Source organism: Acomys russatus, chromosome 5 (assembly GCF_903995435.1).
Source record: "Acomys russatus chromosome 5, mAcoRus1.1, whole genome shotgun sequence".
In the NCBI taxonomy this organism is placed as follows: domain Eukaryota; kingdom Metazoa; phylum Chordata; class Mammalia; order Rodentia; family Muridae; genus Acomys; species Acomys russatus.
Window position 1 is genome coordinate 10,799,474 of NC_067141.1, and position 18,315 is coordinate 10,817,788.

The 18,315-nt window shown below is 48.8% G+C and overlaps 1 protein-coding gene across 10 annotated transcripts in view; it reads right to left on the reverse strand.

Annotated features, from left to right (window-relative positions):
* The window catches only part of Fgfr2 (fibroblast growth factor receptor 2), a 101,237-nt gene that overhangs the window by 73,073 nt on the left and 9,849 nt on the right, over positions 1-18,315 (reverse strand). For 5 of the 10 annotated variants that reach the window (XM_051145408.1, XM_051145406.1, XM_051145407.1 and 2 more), the window contains exons 2-3: positions 8,269-8,535; positions 7,039-7,116 (exon numbers count right to left, since the gene is read on the reverse strand). The exons of 3 other annotated variants lie outside the window; for them this stretch is intronic. In XM_051145408.1, coding sequence (XP_051001365.1) covers positions 7,039-7,116; positions 8,269-8,535 — 345 coding nt within the window. The remainder of the gene's footprint in view (positions 1-7,038; positions 7,117-8,268; positions 8,536-18,315) is intronic. 2 more of the 10 variants (XM_051145412.1, XM_051145411.1) reach the window with 1 other exon arrangement.

The following is an 18,315-nucleotide window of genomic DNA, read 5'->3' on the forward strand; positions in this document are numbered from 1 at the left end:
GTCCAGAGCAAACAAGTTAAGTTGAGCCTACATTTAAGATGACATCACAGGATTGCTGTATTCAGGGGACCGAGCTAGTGTTGGCAAGGTGCGAGGCGATCAGCTAGTCTGTGCTAAAATGTGACCTAGTGACGCTCTTCACACCTGCTGTAGAAGGACTTGACTTAAAAACGTATGGGAGCCCTATTCATCTGGACAGCCCATGCAGGAATGAACTGTGTATGTGTGTGTGTGTGTATGTGTGCGTGTGTGTGTGTGTCTGTGTGTGTGTGTTTCTGTCTGTGTGTGTGTGTCTATGTGTGTGTGTGTTTCTGTCTGTGTGTTTCTGTCTGTGTGTTTCTGTCTCTGTGTGTGTGTGTGTGTGTGTGTCTGTGTGTGTTTCTGTCTGTGTGTGTGTGTTTCTGTCTGTGTGTGTGTGTGTGTCTGTGTGTGTGTGTCTATGTGTGTGTGTTTCTGTCTGTGTCTGTCTGTGTGTGTGTGTCTGTGTGTGTGTTTCTGTCTGTGTGTGTGTGTTTGTGTGTGTGTGTCTATGTGTGTGTGTGTTTCTGTTTGTGTGTTTCTGTCTCTGTGTGTGTGTGTGTGTGTCTGTGTGTGTGTGTGTTTCTGTCTGTGTGTGTGTGTGTGTTTCTGTCTGTGTGTTTCTGTCTGTGTCTGTCTGTGTGTGTGTGTCTGTGTGTGTGTGTGTTTCTGTCTGTGTGTGTGTGTGTCTATGTGTGTGTGTGTTTCTGTCTGTGTGTTTCTGTCTCTGTGTGTGTGTGTGTGTTTCTGTCTGTGTGTGTGTGTTTCTGTCTCTGTGTGTGTGTGTGTGTGTTTCTGTCTGTGTGTGTGTGTCTATGTGTGTGTGTGTTTTTGTCTGTGTGTGTGTGTATGTGTGTGTGTGTGTGTGTGTGTGTGTGTGTTTCTGTCTGTGTGTGTGTGTGTCTGTGTGTGTGTGTGTGTGTGTGTGTGTAAAACAGGATGTTAAAGAGATGCTAGATGTTCAAGGGGCCTCTTATGGCCATAGGTTTGGGGAATCCTAGGAAAGAATATTAAACCTATGTGTTACTGGAGAAGCCCTTTGAGCAAGAATGGAGCTGTTGGACTCAGTCTCTAAGCAGGGCTCACAACACAGTAAGTATAAGTGTTTCCTAAACTTATTACAAGACTCAGGTCACCTTCAGCAGAGACTTATTCTGAATTAGGGTTCCAGATAATATCCTCCAAGACACAGTGGCTTGGTTTCTTCATATACGGAACAGATCTGAACACCACTCTGTTTCAGATGAGACCCATAAAAGACACTTGGGAAGCCCGTAAGGCCAAAACACATTCATTCTACACCAGGCTGGTTCTTGTTCTCAAGAAGCCAATGGGTTCCTGAAAAAAAGCAGTCCACAATGCGGGCTCACACGGCAGACAGTGGCACAAAGTAGAACAAAGTAGAACAGGTGAGTTCCCAAAGCTTATGCGAGCAAGAAAACCTTCTACAGAACAAGCCATCACTGAGGAAAATCAACAAGAGGAGTTAAAAGCTAGGAGCAGCCCAAACACTCAAGAACACCCACCTAAAAATCAAACGACCATGTCACCAACGACACTGGCTTCTTAACCAAAACTGCATCATTCAGCCTTGTTTCATTTCTTGTCTTTTTTTTTATTGCATTGGTGATGATCAATCCTGTGGCTTTCTTAATTCTTTTTTTTTTTTTTTCAAGACAGGGTTTCTCTGTGTAGCCCTGGCTGTCCTGGAACGGCTGTCCTGGAACTCACTCTATAGACCACGACAGCCTTGAACTCACAAAGATCCACCTGTCTCTGCCTCCTAAGTGCTGGCACTAAACGCGTGTGCCACTACAGCCCAGATTCTTTTTCTTAAACATGTATTTATGTGTGTGTGTGCGCGCGTGCGCATGTGCGTGTGTATACATACATGCAGACTGTATTAGATAGGTTTATATCAACTTGACACAAACTAGTCATCTGAGAAGACGGAACCTCAATGAAGAAAATGCCTCCATAAGAGCCCCACTGTGGGCAAGCCTGTAAGGTATTTTCTTATTAGTAATTGATGGGGGAGAGTGCAGCACATTGCGTGTGGTCCCACTCGTGGGCTGGTGGTCCTAGGTTCTATAAGAAAGCAGGGAAGCAAGCCAGTAAGTAGCACCCCTCCATGGCTTCTGCATCTGCTCCTGCCTCCAGGGTCCCGCCTTCACTTCTTTTGATGATAAACTGTTATATGGACCTGTGAGCCAAATAAACACTTTCCTCCTCGGGTTGCTGTTAGTCCTGGCTTTTTATCACAGCAATAGTGACCCTAAGACATTGATTGTAGGAATCTAATCTCTCTTTCCATCAAGTAGGTACCAGGAATAACTCAGGCCATCAAAGCTTAGTGGCAAGCACCTTTATGCCCAGTGAACCCTCTTCTTAATTCTTGGGTTGTTGTTTTGTGCTTATACTTGGCTACCATGTTTTCTGTACTCTACACAGGACTAAAGATCTCTGCCGGTCAGGAAAGCTTGCCGCATTACCCAACAAAACCAGATAAAGGACTCATCTGGCAATCTGGCAGAAGCAATCACCTTTATGGCATTTTTCAAGCTGGAAGATACAAACTTAAAACATGAGGTGACCCAAAGGAATGGGGGGTGGCACGGAAGGGGATGCTGACACTCACAAAACCCAAAACGACCACACTCAGCCCAGTCATGGGACCACAGCTGGCTAACTTTCCTCAAGGAGATAGTCAAACACACCCATGTGGCATCTCCAGACAACAGAGGCACCAGGGGAGAATCAGTGTGGACACAGGATGTTTCCAGGTGGCTGGAAATGCAAAGAATTCAGAACTTCTGCATTTTCTCTAGGAATCAGGTCAGGTATTTGACACTTGAGGTGGCAGGGAGAGGGAAAAAAAAAATGGTTTGGACAGTAGCATCCCCTTTCCCGCCTTGCCAAGTGTCCTAGGCCCGGCATTCTTCGTCCACACACACAGGCCACAGCTGCTTGATCTCAGCTGCCCCGGGCTGCACCTGTGAATCAGACCGGCCTAATCACACTAACAGATGGCAGCAGCCAAGTAGCCAGCTAAGAACTGCTATCACTTTAAATAGCATCTAATGTTTCACAGGCCCCTCCCTGCAGCAGTAGCTCCCTGGTACAGCTAACACCAGCCTTTAATCGCCACAGAGAACCCACACAGCACCCATCTCGGGGACAGGGCTGGTGTCATTCGAGAGGTAATTACCAAAAGTCCCAGTTGCAAAGTGAAAGTGCAGTGACCTATCTATGGGATGGCACCCATTACACAGTGCTCTGCTGCTGGCCCTCCTGCACAGAGGCTGGGCCACTATACTACTAGTCACCACAAAGAGCCGCTGGCCGCGCCCCGCCCCCCCCCCCCTCCAGAAGTCCCCATCAGGCAAACTCTGACCCACCAGGAGATTGTGATCACTCAGCCTTGGTTGTTACGTAACTTATACCTGCTCTTACATGACATGACACCACGTGGATTCCTGGCGATGTTGTCAGGCAGCATGTTTGACCCGGCACAGAATGGTTCCCAGGTGTGCCAGCAATACCAAGTGGGTGGAACCTGATGCCTCAGTTGGTCGTGGAGGCACCTACATGTGGTTTCACTCGAGAACCATAAACAACTACACAAACACGTCATTCCACTCCCGTGGGGGACCCGGAAGGCCCACAGGTACCAGGCTTCGGGTGGCTGGACGTTCCCCTTTCACTCCCTGAGACAGTTTTCCAGTCACTATAACAAGACTTGCTGTTTTCTGCATTAAGGGTTACTGGAGGCAGTGCCTGAGCCAGCAGCCGGCACCAGTGCCCTCCAGAGCCGGTTCGGGAGGGTGCCGCCTCCTGCTTCAGGCAGAGCCAAAGACTGGCAACTATGAACAACACATTCCGCTGAGTCCTCATGTGGTCAGAGGACAGTAAGAATGGTGGCAAGCCTTTGCAAGGCTGTCACAACTCACAGTAGCACACACTTCCACGGCATTCTCGGTGTTTATGAACGTGGCCGCTGGTATGTGCCTGTTTGAAGCAAGTGTGTGTGTGTGTGTGTGTCCCTAAGCTAGCAGTTCTCACACCTTAATGTGGCATGAAACACACACACACACACACACACACACACACACACACTCCATATCTCTAACTAGCTAGGTTTGAGGACAAGCTTAAGGCATGTGCATCTCTAGGGAGGTCCCAGGTAAATGCTGATACTTCTGGCTCAGGCACACTTCGAAAACCACTTTCCTAAGTGTTCACTCCACACTAAGGTAAAAACTATATTAGCCAAATTACTTCTCTTTACACCCAAACTGTTGGGACTTAAGACAAGGCCAAATATTCAATGGAGTGACAGTATTTACCCCGAGACCTAACAACAGTCCCTCTCTTAGCTAGCCCAGGCTAAGTGATGGTATTTTTCAGTAAATGATACAGGAATAGCCAAATATTCAGAGGCAACAGAATGTAAGTCTAGACACAGACTTTGCAAATAGCCCACAGCTGGAATATAAATGTAAAACACAAAGCTCTAATACCCACAAGGAGCAAGAGGGCTGCCCTCATGTCTGCTCCTGACTTCTTAGAGACAACACCAAAGGCATGATGGGACCCATCAGAAAGCTGACAAGGGAGACTTCCTGTGAACTTAAAAAATGCCTGCTCTTCGAGACACTGTTGAAACAAACAGACCAGGAGAACTCAAAAAAAAAAAAAAAAAAAAGAGAAGTAGAGGATTGCTTCCCAAAACATACAAAGAACTCTTGAAACTGAACAATAAGAAAACAAACAACCCAATTGAAAACGAAGTCAAAGCCTTGGACTGACACTCACCGAAGAGCAAGCACACGGAGATGGCAATCAGGCACAGAACAAGGTGCTTCCCGCCCTTGGTCATGAGGAGAATGTGCTCCAGAAAGGCAGAAATCTACAGCAGCAGCAGCAACAACAACAAATGCTGGCAAGGACGCCGGGCAAGGGGAGCCCTCCTGCATAGACGGTGGCAACGCCAAGTGTTGTAGAGAGTGGTTTGGCAAACTTCCAATGAATCTGAATGTGCCACGGCATCTAACTGTCATGTTCCAGGGAGAAAAAGAGGAAACGTGTATCTAAGCAAACCCACACCTAGCATCTCTACTGGTGATTGCCAAACCTAGGCAGCAACCAAGATGTCTTTCGATGGGGGTGGGGGTAAGGGGAGAGCACCATGGTACATAAACCGTGTACATACAAACTAGAGGGTGCTGCTCAGTGCTAAGAAAAACTTAGCTGAAGTCTATGGAAGATTCAGAAAAGATGTAATAATGTATATCACTAGAGGGAAGACGCCAATCTGAAATGTCTACATGGTATATGAATCTAATATATGGCATTTCTGAACAGGCAAAGCTATGGAAAGATGGGTGGTTGCTATGGAAAGATGGGTGGTTGCTAAGGGCTGGGCAAGGGTGTGTGTGAATAAGTGATGGTCAACAATGCTTGGGATTAAAAAATGTGTGTGGTACCCCAATGACAGAGACATGTCGTTATTCATTTGCCTAAATTCCAGGGCCTGCAATGAACCTTGAGGACCACAGCCCTTGGGCTCTAAGGCGGAGTCAACGTGCGTCTAATGTTGCTGACAGTGGGAGATGTTGCACTTGGGGCACGGGGATGGCTCTTCATTTTGCTGTAAGCTGTTCTAATTGTACCTGTTTTCTTTCTGATCCTCCTGCCTCTACCTCTGGAGTGCTGAGACTGCAGGTGTGTGCCATGACGCTCAGTTTATGCAGTGTTTGGGGTTGAAAGCATGGCTCTGTACACGCTAGGTAAGCACTTTACCAACTAGGGTACACCACCATAGGCTCATTTTAATAACCAATTGCTATTATTTATGACTTACTTAAATTTACTTGTGACCCTAAAAATAAATCCTTTCCCTATAACACTGAGTACACCAGGTTTAAAAAAAAAAAAAAAAACAGCAAAAAAAGCAATACAAAACAAAACAAACAAGAAAACCTAGTTATGAATACAATTCTCCAAGACAGTGCAGCCCTGCCTGGAGGATGTAACTGAGTCTGTGTTTTGCTTCTTGGTGGGACAAACGTTTACAAGCCCTCAGTCTGTGAAGCACATACTCTCCTTTAATCCCGCTAATTTCCCAGAAGACATGGCTGCCATTCCCGTGAGAGGCACAGAGGGCAACTGAGCGACTGAGAAATACTGAATCAAGACTAGATCTTTGGCTGCCCAGCTCCAGGAAGCTGGCCAGGTTCTCACCCAGCAAGTGAGTGACCTGTACAGTGACTGCCCAGTACCCGCTGCCTTAAAACATGCCAGCACTCACCCCATCCTCACCGCCATCCTCAGAGTAAGGCATACTTCCTTCCCCTCAGCAGGAGGCTCTCAGCCTCAGAAAACTTGTATTCTGGACCAGATAATTCTTTGTTAAGCAATATACTATGTATAAGCCTAACCCCCAACACACACAGCTATCAGGCCCCTTGGAGGACTTTCCAAAACAGATCAGTCAGGCAAGGTAGCCCACAGCTGTGGGCCCAGTACTCAAAAGTTAGGATCACATGAGCCCGGGGTTCAAGTGCAACCTGGGCAACTAAGTTCAGACCTTGTCTCCATAAGTGAATAAGTCAACAGTAACACTGAGATACCCCAGGGAGGCAGGGGAAGGCAATCACCCCTAAGTCAGGAAAGATATAATGGGGGTTATGAAGAAAACCAAGGTTCTACAAGTGGCCACAGTTCTACAAGTGGTCTATCTACGAACACTGAGAGACCAGAGAAGAAGGTAAAATCAGACAGTAGTGTTTGTTTGGAAGAGAGAGCTGTTGACACAAGAAGAAAGGACAAGTGGCGAGAGGGTGGACAGCAACATAAGTTTATTGTCAAGTTGGAAAATAGGGACAGCAGACACAGTGGGGAACAGTGAGGGCCAATGGACACAGCATGGCAGTTGGGAGGAGTCGACAGAAGACAGGTGACAGGCAGGGCTCCCCTTGTCACTCCTCTCTCGGGGACCTTCCGAGGTAGGTTACTTACTCTGGTTGTTCCTGTTCTCACTGACAAAGTCTTCGGAGCTATCTGTGTCGTCCTCATCATCTCCAGATGAGATGGCATCTGCATTCAAAAGAACATATCTATGGATGTGTTTGCAAAGGCAAAAGTCACCATCATCTGTGGCTCAGCCCTTCTCAGAGTGAGCTCAACCACGCAGGAGCCCAGGGGAACGTCAGAGACCTCATATAGTTACGATGGTTTTAAGTGGCTTAAAGTGTCCCTCTGTGATGAGTTGGCCTCTAATTCTCAGGGTTTCTGCTTTCTCGTTTCTATACTATACTAAAAACTATAAAACTGAGGTGATTTTAAGCCTCAAACAATATTCCAGTCCCCAGTAATGTTCTAATGACTTATTTATTGCTGTTCTATGTGCATTGGTGTTTTGCTTGCATATATTTCTGTGTGAGGGTGTTGGATTCCTTGAAACTGTAGTTACAGACAGCTCTGAGCTACCACGTGGGTGCTGGGAATTGAACTCAGGGCCTCTGGAAGAACAGCCAGTGCTCCCAACCGCTGAGCCATCTCCCCACCCCACCTCCAACAAACTTTGACTCTACAATAGCCAAACATTGGTTTTGTTTCCCCTTTTCAGCATTTGGGGTTCTCTGCAAGACAGAAAGGATTCCCTTAAAAAAAAAAAAAAAAACTCGGTTTCCTGTGTGGGCCTTCTGACTATTAACTAGCTTTCTGAAGGCAGACTTCTCAACTTAGTCACAAAGGAATCCTGCGGCTCCCCATCTCTTCACTATATGGGAGGAGGTAACAAGGAGAGGAACTCAAGAGTTTTTAACAAAGGAACTAAAATCTAGATCCCCACATTTCAATTCTATCTTGTAAATGCCAAGAATGCTGGGGAGTATGTTGGTGAAGAAGACTGTGTCCTGCTGCTGCTTATAAAACTTCTGTCACTTAAGAAATTTATGGCACACCAGGTCCCAGTGAGGAATTTCAGAAATAGATCAGCCAGGCACAGTAGCCTAGACCTGAGATCTCAGCTCTTAGGAGGAGGATGGAAGGCAATGTGTGGCCAGGAGTTCAAATCCAGTCTGGACAACAGAGGGAGACTTTGTCCCAAGTAAGTGAATATACAAATTGACATGATATGTGCCTGGCAGTCACTGAGTACAGTTCACTTGGTCAAAAATAATAATAAATTTCCATCGGAAAATAACTACAGAAGAGACAGAGTGTCACCCTCGCAAGCCAACTCACCTGTGACATTCACCATGAAGTACCAAGTCTCACTGTCTACCGTCCTAGCTGCAGTACAAGCATAGAGGCCGGAGTCTCTAGATGTGGCACCTTTTATCTGCAAGTACTCCCCAATAAGCACTGTCCTATTGTTGGGCCCCAAGTGCACCCCATCCTTAGTCCAACTGATCATGGCGGCATCTTTCAACATGCAGTGCAACTCTAGCGACTCCCCGGGGGCGACCACGTATGCTTCTGGTTGGGAGATTTGGTATTTGGTTGGTGTCTCTGCAGAACAGGTGGGAGAGAGAGAAGACAGAAGCAGATGGGAAGGAGGGAGAGGAGAGAAGGTCCAACAAAGGTCAGTGGAGGCCAGTTCTTTCCCAGGAGACGCTGTGCTTATTTTACAAATGGCCCCAGGGGGTGTCCATCTCTCCCCGAGATGCCCTAGATGCCAAGAAGCAGCCCCCACTCAGACTTCACTGACAGCGCTAGAAACAACAGCCAACGAAGCATCCAGCAGAAGCCGTCCTGGGCGGGCTCCTTTCCACGTTACTGTAAATAGGGTTTGTAAAACCAACCCAGCCCTAAAGTAGAAGGGAAATCCACAAGAAAAACTTCAAGTTGACTGCTAAGCTAGCCATTCAGCATGACTCTGTATGTGGTGTGCACACACACACACACACACACACACACACACACACACACACACACACACACACCCCTTCTCATACTGGCTCAACTACTTACTCATGTTCCTGTTGTCACAAAACCAACCTTTTCAATACCAAATGGCTCAAGTTCAAGGGGCAAATGGGCCCATCTACAAAACTCTTTACCATTTGGGAAGTGGCAGCTTTTTGGCTTGCTCCTTTTTAGGAGCTCTCAAGGTCAAATCAGTACTGAGCTGGTTCTGTACTGGGTGAGCTGGGACATGCTGTCTTCCTCAAAATGATGGATGCCAGGGGGCTTTTCACGTCACAAGAAAGAAAAGTGGGGTCCCTGGCAATTAATGGCTCTAGACTGCAGTGTATTCGTATACTGGATTAGAACGCTGCCTAGACAGTTTGCCTCCCATGTTACTAGCAGAGCCAGACCCATCCTGCCCACCAACCTACCCACTGGCCCAGGGTCCCCATCTCCTTCAAGACCTTCACTCCTGTTTAACACACTCCTCCTCAGATGCCCTGATCAGTCATGGCCGCCCGTGATCCACCACCCCGCATCAGTCACCCGACTTCCAGGTGGGGTCTCTCTCACTCTAAAGTCCATTTGCCTACCCTCCCCCCGCAAACTACTCGAATAAACACATTGCCTGTGACTGTCCTGACTTCCTGAGGAAACCTTCAAGTCGCAGACAGGAAGTTCAGTTCTGACAGGTCTTTGTAGCACACTCCCATCTCCACCCTGGGGCATCTTTGCTATACACAGAGAAGGCAGACATATTGAACACCACAATCCTCTAAGAGACAGGGCAGGATGAGACCCACCAGGATCCAACACTCCCATCTGCTCCCCAAAAAATAAATGAGAGGAAGCCACTGGCCCTGCTCAGGGCCAGGGTAGCCACAAGGGCCTATGAAGTAAGCTTTCATCCCTACAGTGAGAGCTGTGAATGGTACCCAGAGTCCCAAGCCTGGAAAACACAATGCTTCCTTCCCCCACGCTGGGCCAGGCCCAGATCTGGGTATCACAAGGCAATTATTCTACCCAGAGCCCACTGAAAAGAACAAATCTCCCACATGACTAAGCTACAGTCAATTCATGTTTCAGTCCCGCTATTTAATAAACATCTGGTCCAAGAAATACCAACAGCAGCAGCCAGCACAAGGGGCCTGAGGCTTTTCACAGGGGACCCCCTTCAAATGCACACAGCCAAGAGGGGTACAGGCATGAAAGAATACATGAACACAAAGAGGGAAACCCACATAAGGAAGAAAATAAGAGTTGATTAAACATGGAAAAACACCCCCCCAAAAAGGGGGGGAGGGCATAGAAAGTAAGCCCCAACTGACAACCAGGTAAGGCTTATTTTTCTCACTCAGTACTGTTTATTGAACACCCTACCACTAGCCAAGTTTCGTTCTATAGGCTCAGGAAGCCACGGAAGGCTAGGTGGAGTCCCTGCCCTGGTGGACCTTCCATTGTGGTGGAGCAAACGAAAAGTATATAGAAATTTCACAGAAAATAGAAAGCATAGAAGGTGGTCTTAAGGGTGAGGCAGCTAGGTAGGAGTCCACACAGATATGGTAGGCAAAGGCCCCGTGGGCGGCAGGAGCCAGCGAAGCATGGCCCGAGGGCCAAGTCAACACTTGCGTTGGTAAACAATGACTTCTTGGACCAGAGCCATACTCCTTCGGGCACGTATTGTCTAGGGCTGCTTTTGTGTGACGAAGGGAGACTAGAGTTGTTGCAAAAGAGATCTCATGGCCTACAAGCCCCAAGCACTGATAATGTCACCCTCACAGAAGGTGTTTCAGCTTCTGTTTTTGGAAGTGATGGGGAGGGGTCTTCTCCAAGGAGTAGCAGTGGCTCTGTAGCCAACGGGCAGTGCATAGAGCCAAGTGTGAAAGACATTGAGAATTCGGTTGGAAGGTTCTCAGATCAGGTCCCCCAGGCCTGTTTAAACAGAGGCAGCCGACCTGGGCGGCCAAGAGAATGAGAGAGAAGTGGGTCTGGCAAAACAGCTCAGTGGATGAAGGCATGCTTGCCTAAAGCCAAGTTTGGTCCCCCAAAACCCATTAAAAAGGTGTAAGGGCAGGAGAGAACTGACTCCACAAAACTGCACTCTGACTTCCACATACATGTTGTGGCACACGTGCCCCCATACACTCACACATCACACACACACACACACACACACACACACACACACACACACACACAGATAACAATAAATAACAAGTAAAATTAAGGGTTTACATATGATTAAGGACAAGGAAGAGAAATATGGAAAGGCAGAGGGATTCGATTTGACCCCAAGTCTCACACCATCTGCCAAGGTGGTCCTAGCATCTCTGGTCCAAAGATTCATACAATATTAGAAAATGATGGAGGAGCCCTTCCTCCACACAGCATCAACAAAGGACCAAGACTCACTGAAATCAGGCTGCACTGCTGGACCATGCTGGACCAATTTTACTGCACTGCACCACCATTTCTACTTCGGCCATGAGGAATACATGAGGATGAGGAAGGGCCCTCAGGTAGACCAGGACACTGGATGGTTGGTTAAAGGGGCACTGCCCTGGGTACAAGGACACCTGAGTTCATTTCCTCTCTGCCTCACATAGCCTCTCAGCCACAGGATCTCCAACCACCGAGATACAGGAATGCTCAGGCAGTATAGGCGAGGCTCCTGGGAGCCACCCACTACATACTTGACCTTCTAGCCACAACCAAGCGAGTTGATGTCAGTCACCTCACTGCTGCTCTGAAGCTGTGACTGTGGCGCTACCGTGAGCTCAGAAACAGCTGGGGTTTTCAATCTCAAGACTTCCCTCATGGGCGCCCATCTCAGGGAATGGTTGAGGACAGCTTGGCATGCTCCAAGTGGGTTCTGAGTGCTGGTAAAACCAAGTGGAAAGTCTAGTTTCCCAGGACAATGGCTGGCTTCCGAGGTAGTCATGCACCACCCGGAAGCACATTAGCAAGATAAGTATGGACCGGAGCCATCCTAACGTCAAGGCAGGAAACACAACTCGGTGAATACAAGCAAAAGGAAGGGGGGGGGGGCGGGGGGAGGTAGAAGGTCAAACACCGCAGAGTGAGGGAATAAACTATAAAGAGAGAAGGATATTGAAGGACCATAATGGGGTCGGGGGGGACAAAAGGCAAACCAATGGCATCCCAGGCCACCCAGTGTCCCCACTGAACCAGTTCAGAGGTCCCTGCAAATGGAGCACACATGAGCTACATTATGAGCCAAGCTACTAAGAACATGGAACCCAAGTGGCATGCTGGGAAGAAGCCATCTGTTCCTGCCTAGCCCTGAAGACTTGTTTGACAGGTGAAGGTTTCCCCTTCTGTGCTTCAGGACTTCGGGGCTGCTTCTTCACAATCATCGCTTGCTCCTAGAGTCCTGTGGTATCTCAGCTCTACATCATAACCACTCCTAGTGGCCTACAAGGGGACAAGGCATCAAGGACACTGCGCTTACCACCACCCCCACCCCCCACCTGTTTCTCCCACTCAGATGGCCTTCTGACACAGGCCGCTCCTTGCCTGACTCCACCGCTGGGCTCTGTGTAACACGTGACAACTGACACAGGGCGAGGAACTCACTCCCTGAGAAATCCAAACAACTCTCTTTTATAGCAATATCAACATTTCCTGCATTTAACATTTCTGGTGCCACAGCTTCCACGTTCCCTCCTCTGCACTCTCCCCCGGAACAATGGGCAGAAAGTTCCAGAAGCTACATTTCTCTGTACCAAATGCTCTTTCAGAAGTTTCCACAGACAGACAGCATGTCCGCATGCATCTTTCATAATTAAATGGAAACTTGGAAAGAAGCATGGGAGCCGGGCCATACATTGTCATTTTACCTAAACTCTCTGAACAAACAAGGTGACATGTTTACTTTCTGGGCAGGCTCCACTCAGCTGTTTCTACCTGCTGCAAACACAACAGTAGCTGGAGGCTCTCCCGTGTGGAGGCTTGGCTGTGTTTCTACACATAAGTTACCAACTCCTGAGACGTGCCAGCAGTTTCCTGCATACTGGGCACATTTCCGGTGGGTTGGCTACTCTGATACTCAGAAAACAAACAAATAAAAAAACCAAAGAGGGCCCTTCACAGCATCAGAAGCCAATAATGAAAATATCAACAGTATTGGGGCATGGTGGCACTCCATGGGTAGTTAGGAGGGGCATAAGTTCAAAACCTGCATCAGGCCTACCTAAATGACTGAGTGCAGTCAAGGCCAGCCTGGGCTATGGAGTAAGATTCTAAAGAAAAAGTCCATATGAGGCTCTCATCCTGCCATGAGCCTCCTTCCCTTCCCAAGACATCCCTCGAGTCACTCTCCCCTGGGAAGTAAGAGGAATTCAGAAATGAGAGGCTTCTGACCCAGGTGAAAGAGAAACTGAGGCAGAATCTTCCTGATATCAGCACCTCACCCCCGGCCCCCTTCTGGGTGAGGAGCTTGTTGGGGAGTGGGGGTGGGTACAGGATACCTAGGAAGGGATGCTGAAGGGAGTAAGTGAGGCTAAGACTAAGCCCAGTGACCACACAGAACTCTTCTTCGGCACCATCAGGATGGCCAGCTTGAGGCGCCCCAACAGCCAGGGCATCTGGAAGTGGGAAGCCGCTTCTTCAGGTAGTGCCGTGCGCTGCCAAGCCTGCGATAGCAGCACTTCAGACTGTCACTCTTTATAATGTTTGCCTATAAACTTTTCCCGTGTGGTTTCTGAAATGGCGCCCGAGTGCAAACAGAGAACAGATGGGAGCCCAAGGCCTTCCCTGGCCAATCATCTCCCACAGAGCACCATGGCAGATTCCCACCACTCAGGGGACAGGAGGCGCTTCTGGCAACCGCCTCTGGGGCAGCTGACCACACCGCATTTCACATCAAGCCACTTCCAGGGTGTCCCCAGGGTGACATCTCTTCCAGTGTCTAAAGGTTCTGAGTTAAAGATACAGCAGGGTGCCCCAAACAGTCTCACTTAGGGGGTCACCCCACAAGGGTATCTGACCCCAAAACACATTCCTCTAGAAAGCAGAGAAAGGGAACTCGGAGTAGATTCACCTAGAAGAAGGAAATACAAGGAGAAAGGGAAGAGATGGGGAAAGAACAGGAGAGAGGCAGGGAGAAAACCCAGGAGGAAGGTGGAGAAGAGGAGGCCGTCCCAGCAGGCATGTCCTGTCAAGGAACTGCCCGGCTAAGCTGACTCCACCTTTGCCCCATCTCTAGACCAGCAGACTGCACCAGGAACACTGGGGCGAGGACAATAACACGGTTTGGTGCTTTCCCAGACGGTGCCATCTAGCACAAGTCAAATAAACACCACAGCCACAGGACTGCCAAAGGTCTCGATGGAGAATAGGGAATCAAGCTGCCAAATGTCACTGTAAAGTCACGGGACACCAGGTTCACAACAGGTTGAGAGGCAGCGGGGTTGGTCCACTCTGCCTTCCAAGCCATAAAGATACCCTGCGGGGACCGCTCTGCAGTCCTGGTGAGCCACAGAGCAATGCACAGAACCGGAAATGTTCTTTGTAACGGCGAAGCAAGGGCATTTCCAAAGCAGGGCAGATGACCCCTGGAATGTCCACCTAGGGTTTTGGAGACCTGTGACACTTGACCAGGTTGGGACCTTGGGATAACCCCTCCTGGACATTTTTTTTTTTGGCATGGTATGGTTGGCACACAGCTGGCACCAGAGCTCAGGATAAAGATATTAAGGCCAATGGGGTCCTTGGGTGGAGTCACGAACACCCACCTCTGGTGGCTTCTCCTCCCACACAAAGATGACATACCGGAGCTGGCTGCTGCAGCTCCTACTTTCAAAGCTTCCCTTTTACAAGAACCAACTTGCACATCCTGATATCAAACCCGGGCCTTATAAGGCCTCGGTACAACTCATCCTTAAATGGCGGCGGTGGGGGATGGGGGTTGGGGGCAGAGGAGCGGTCAACACCCACACAGGACAAAGATGGAAGTTCTCAACCTCAAAAAATATTGCGGCATTAAAAAAAAAATTGGGGTTGGGAGGAAAAGAGATGCAATTGCCTGCCTCGGAAAGGAGATAGGCGAACAGGCTGCCAAGGCATTCTGTTTACAACCAATAGCTAGCTGGAGCAACTATTCAGACATGTGTTGGGACTGCAAACTCCTTGTGTCGTGTCAGCAGCACCCCCACTATTACCTACCTCAAGCCTCAGTAGCCTGACAGCCCCCAAAAACTCTGGACTGGCTCAAGCTGCCTCATCAGAGAAAACCAGCAGGTAGTAAATGTTTCCAATATGGGAACCACTACACTACACTACTTAGGCACACCCCTCAAAATTCAGCTTTGGCTTTTGAGAAACTGAGTGAACAGCCCTCTGCATTTGAAAGAAATTATGCTGCGCTCAGGAGAAAATAAAAATACGGAAGGGGCAAAAGGGCCTAAGAATGCCCTCGCTGGAGAATGAATCACTGTATCAGGCAACTTCTGAACTCAGAGGCAGCTCTGAGGCAACTCACCCCCTATCCATCTGCGCCACCCCCCTCCCACCCAATCCTGACATGTGAAGACAGCGTCCGAGTGACAGAGGTTGATTTCACTCCTGGTCACAACATATATACTTAATTCATATATTTACCCCAAGGGTGAAATTCCCACTGAGCCACCAAGACATGAGTAGAGATCAAATCAGTGCAGTCCCCACAAATGCCTTAGCTTTTGATGCTTTGCTTGAGCAGGAACTGCAAAATGGACCCTTTTGTTCGGAGAGTGTGTCCCAGAGAACTCAGCCATTAGACTCCATAGCACCCAGGAAGTAGAAACTGGCATTGCAAGTTATGTCAAAGCACCCAGCACTCGTGGCTCAGAGGTACAAAGAAGAGTCTGTACCCACAGTCCAGCCAGCCAGGCCCCAGCCTCCCGTGTCCTGAAGACGCACTTGCAGAGAAAGCTCAGGCTTCCTAAGCTCTGCAGGACTCTTTGGGACACGCTATTTAATTAAAAACAAAACAAAACAAAACAAAAAAACAAAAAACAAAAAAACCACCTTGCCATCTAGGACTGGATCCAGAGACAGACAAACGCCGCTGGGAAACCTTGCTGATTCTCAGCTGTGGGGCCAGGCTTGCTGTGTTTCCTGTAGCTACAATGTCAGGGAATGGGATAAGGACATCTAGAAAGGTGAAGGACTGAATGGGATGCGTCCAACCTACAGATACAGTCTTAAGATCCACCATAGTGTCTCTTTGGAAACATTTACATCATCACCCTGATCCCAGCTTCTTCCCTCTCTCCCTCCTCTCTTCTTTCATTCACATGCTGGCTTGCCTAGCCAGAAGGTACTCCACCTGAGAGGCTCCTTTGTAGCTTTCAAAATCTAACCCAAATGTCGCCTCTATAAGATTTGCTGATTTCCCACTATGACACATGCCGTCACCCTGTCCCCATGACATCACAGCCTTTGTTTTATCCATGTAGTATGTACAACAGGCAGACATATTCACCCCTTACGCCACAGTCACGTGGGGGAGATTCTGAGAAGGTCAAAGGTGGGGAAAGTGACCGCAATGATCTCGGTTTGCTGTGTATTTAAAAAAAAAAAAAAAAAAAAAAAAAAACACTTTCCAGGGTCAGCCTCGGGCATGGGCTGGGTTCTCACAGGCTCCCATGTCTCAAGACCAGAGCTTAAAACTGACTGCTGTCAGGGATGAACATGGTCATCCAGCCTCCTCAGTTCCTGAGACACCAGCAAGGCCAGCTGCTGGCAAATGGTGGCTCATAGAGAGAACCCAGGGCTTTCTGGGAAGTCCCTCACAGAGGAAGGGCTCTGTGCACTGGGGGGTGGGGGGGGGGAGGATTGGTGGGTGGGTAGGGGACACAAGTGCTCTACCTGCAGCCCTGCACCAGCCAGGGGCCACCTGGGGCTTGGGGCTATGGATCACAAGCTGGTTCTAACAGGCCAGCAGGTGTGTGAGCCGAGGGTTTGTACAGCCCAGTGAGAAAGCCCACTCGCATTGCTCTGACTCCAAACCAGGGTTTTCTTGCAAATGAACAAATCTGTCACATCTTATATACGCTGCTTTCATAAGTGGGGATTCCTGCAAGGTTCCCAAGTGGAAGCAAACATCTGAAGGTCCTGGAAAGCTCTCCTCATCAAGGCCGTGCCTAATACCTTGCTCAAGAAGCTAATGAGCCAAAAACCCTGCAGCCCTCTGTAACTTTGGGGGGCTGGTGACTGACAGCTCAGTCCATAAAGTGCCTGCCTTGTGAGCTTGACTTTGATTCCTCAGAACCCACATTTAAAAAAATAAAAAATGAAAAATAAAAAAATTTTTAAAAACTAGTTGTGGTGGGAGGCAGAGACAGATACATCTCTAGGGCCTGCTGGCCAGCCAGCTTAACCTATACGGTGAGTTCCAGGTCAGTAAGAGACTCAGACACTAAAACCAAGGGTGGACAACACCTCAAGAAAAATAACTGAGGTCACCCTCTGGCCTCCACACAAACTCGGACACACACACGTGGGGGGGTGGGCGAGCATACACACATACACACAAATCACGCAAACAGCCCACAGCACACCTGCTATCCATCCATTCTACGAGCACGTGCGCACGCGTGCGCGCGCGCGCGCGCGCGCGCGCACACACACACACACACACACACACACACCGCTTACACCCCCTAGGAAGTCCTTACAGTCAAGGATTCCTATCAGGCTCAGCGGGTAGAGGGCCAAATTATCATAACACACACCCCCTGATGCTGGGAATAAGGGCTCTAACACCAAACTACAGTCGACAGGCCCGCCCCCCCCCCAAATCACAGCACCTAAAGCAGCCACAGCTTCAGGGCCTGCTTGCAGTGAGGGTAATTGGCAGGTGTTCCTGAGGCCAAGCTACATTCCAGAGGCAAGTTTGCACGGACTTCATGTTGCCTGTGGTTCTTCAGAAGCTGCCTCTGGAACAAGCCTGCCTCTCCAACACGGAGATAAATATTCAATAAATGGCATACACTCAAGAGGAGATATTTGCCCTCTAATTCCCTTGAGGGGCAGATCGATGCCCAAATCTAATGGGACATTTTCCTAGTTCAGAGCAGGCCCTCCCTCCTCCCCTTGGGAAGCACTTTCTGAAGAAGAGAGTAGTTCTAAAGTGGCCAGGCCACAAAAGGCAAGGTTAAGAGTTAGCCCCAGAGGGCAAGGCTGCCTCCTGCTTCCCTAACTCCAGACCTTTAGGGGGTATTGTTCAGCGAGTTTATTTAAAGGGCTTGGCCTTTCTTTTCTCAGCAGGACCCCAGTTACAACACCATTCAGAGGCTGCAGATGTGTTCCCCGGACCAGTCCCCTCCAGCAGCATCCCAGCCAATTGCAAATGAAGGGCCAGCAGCTGGAGGCTGA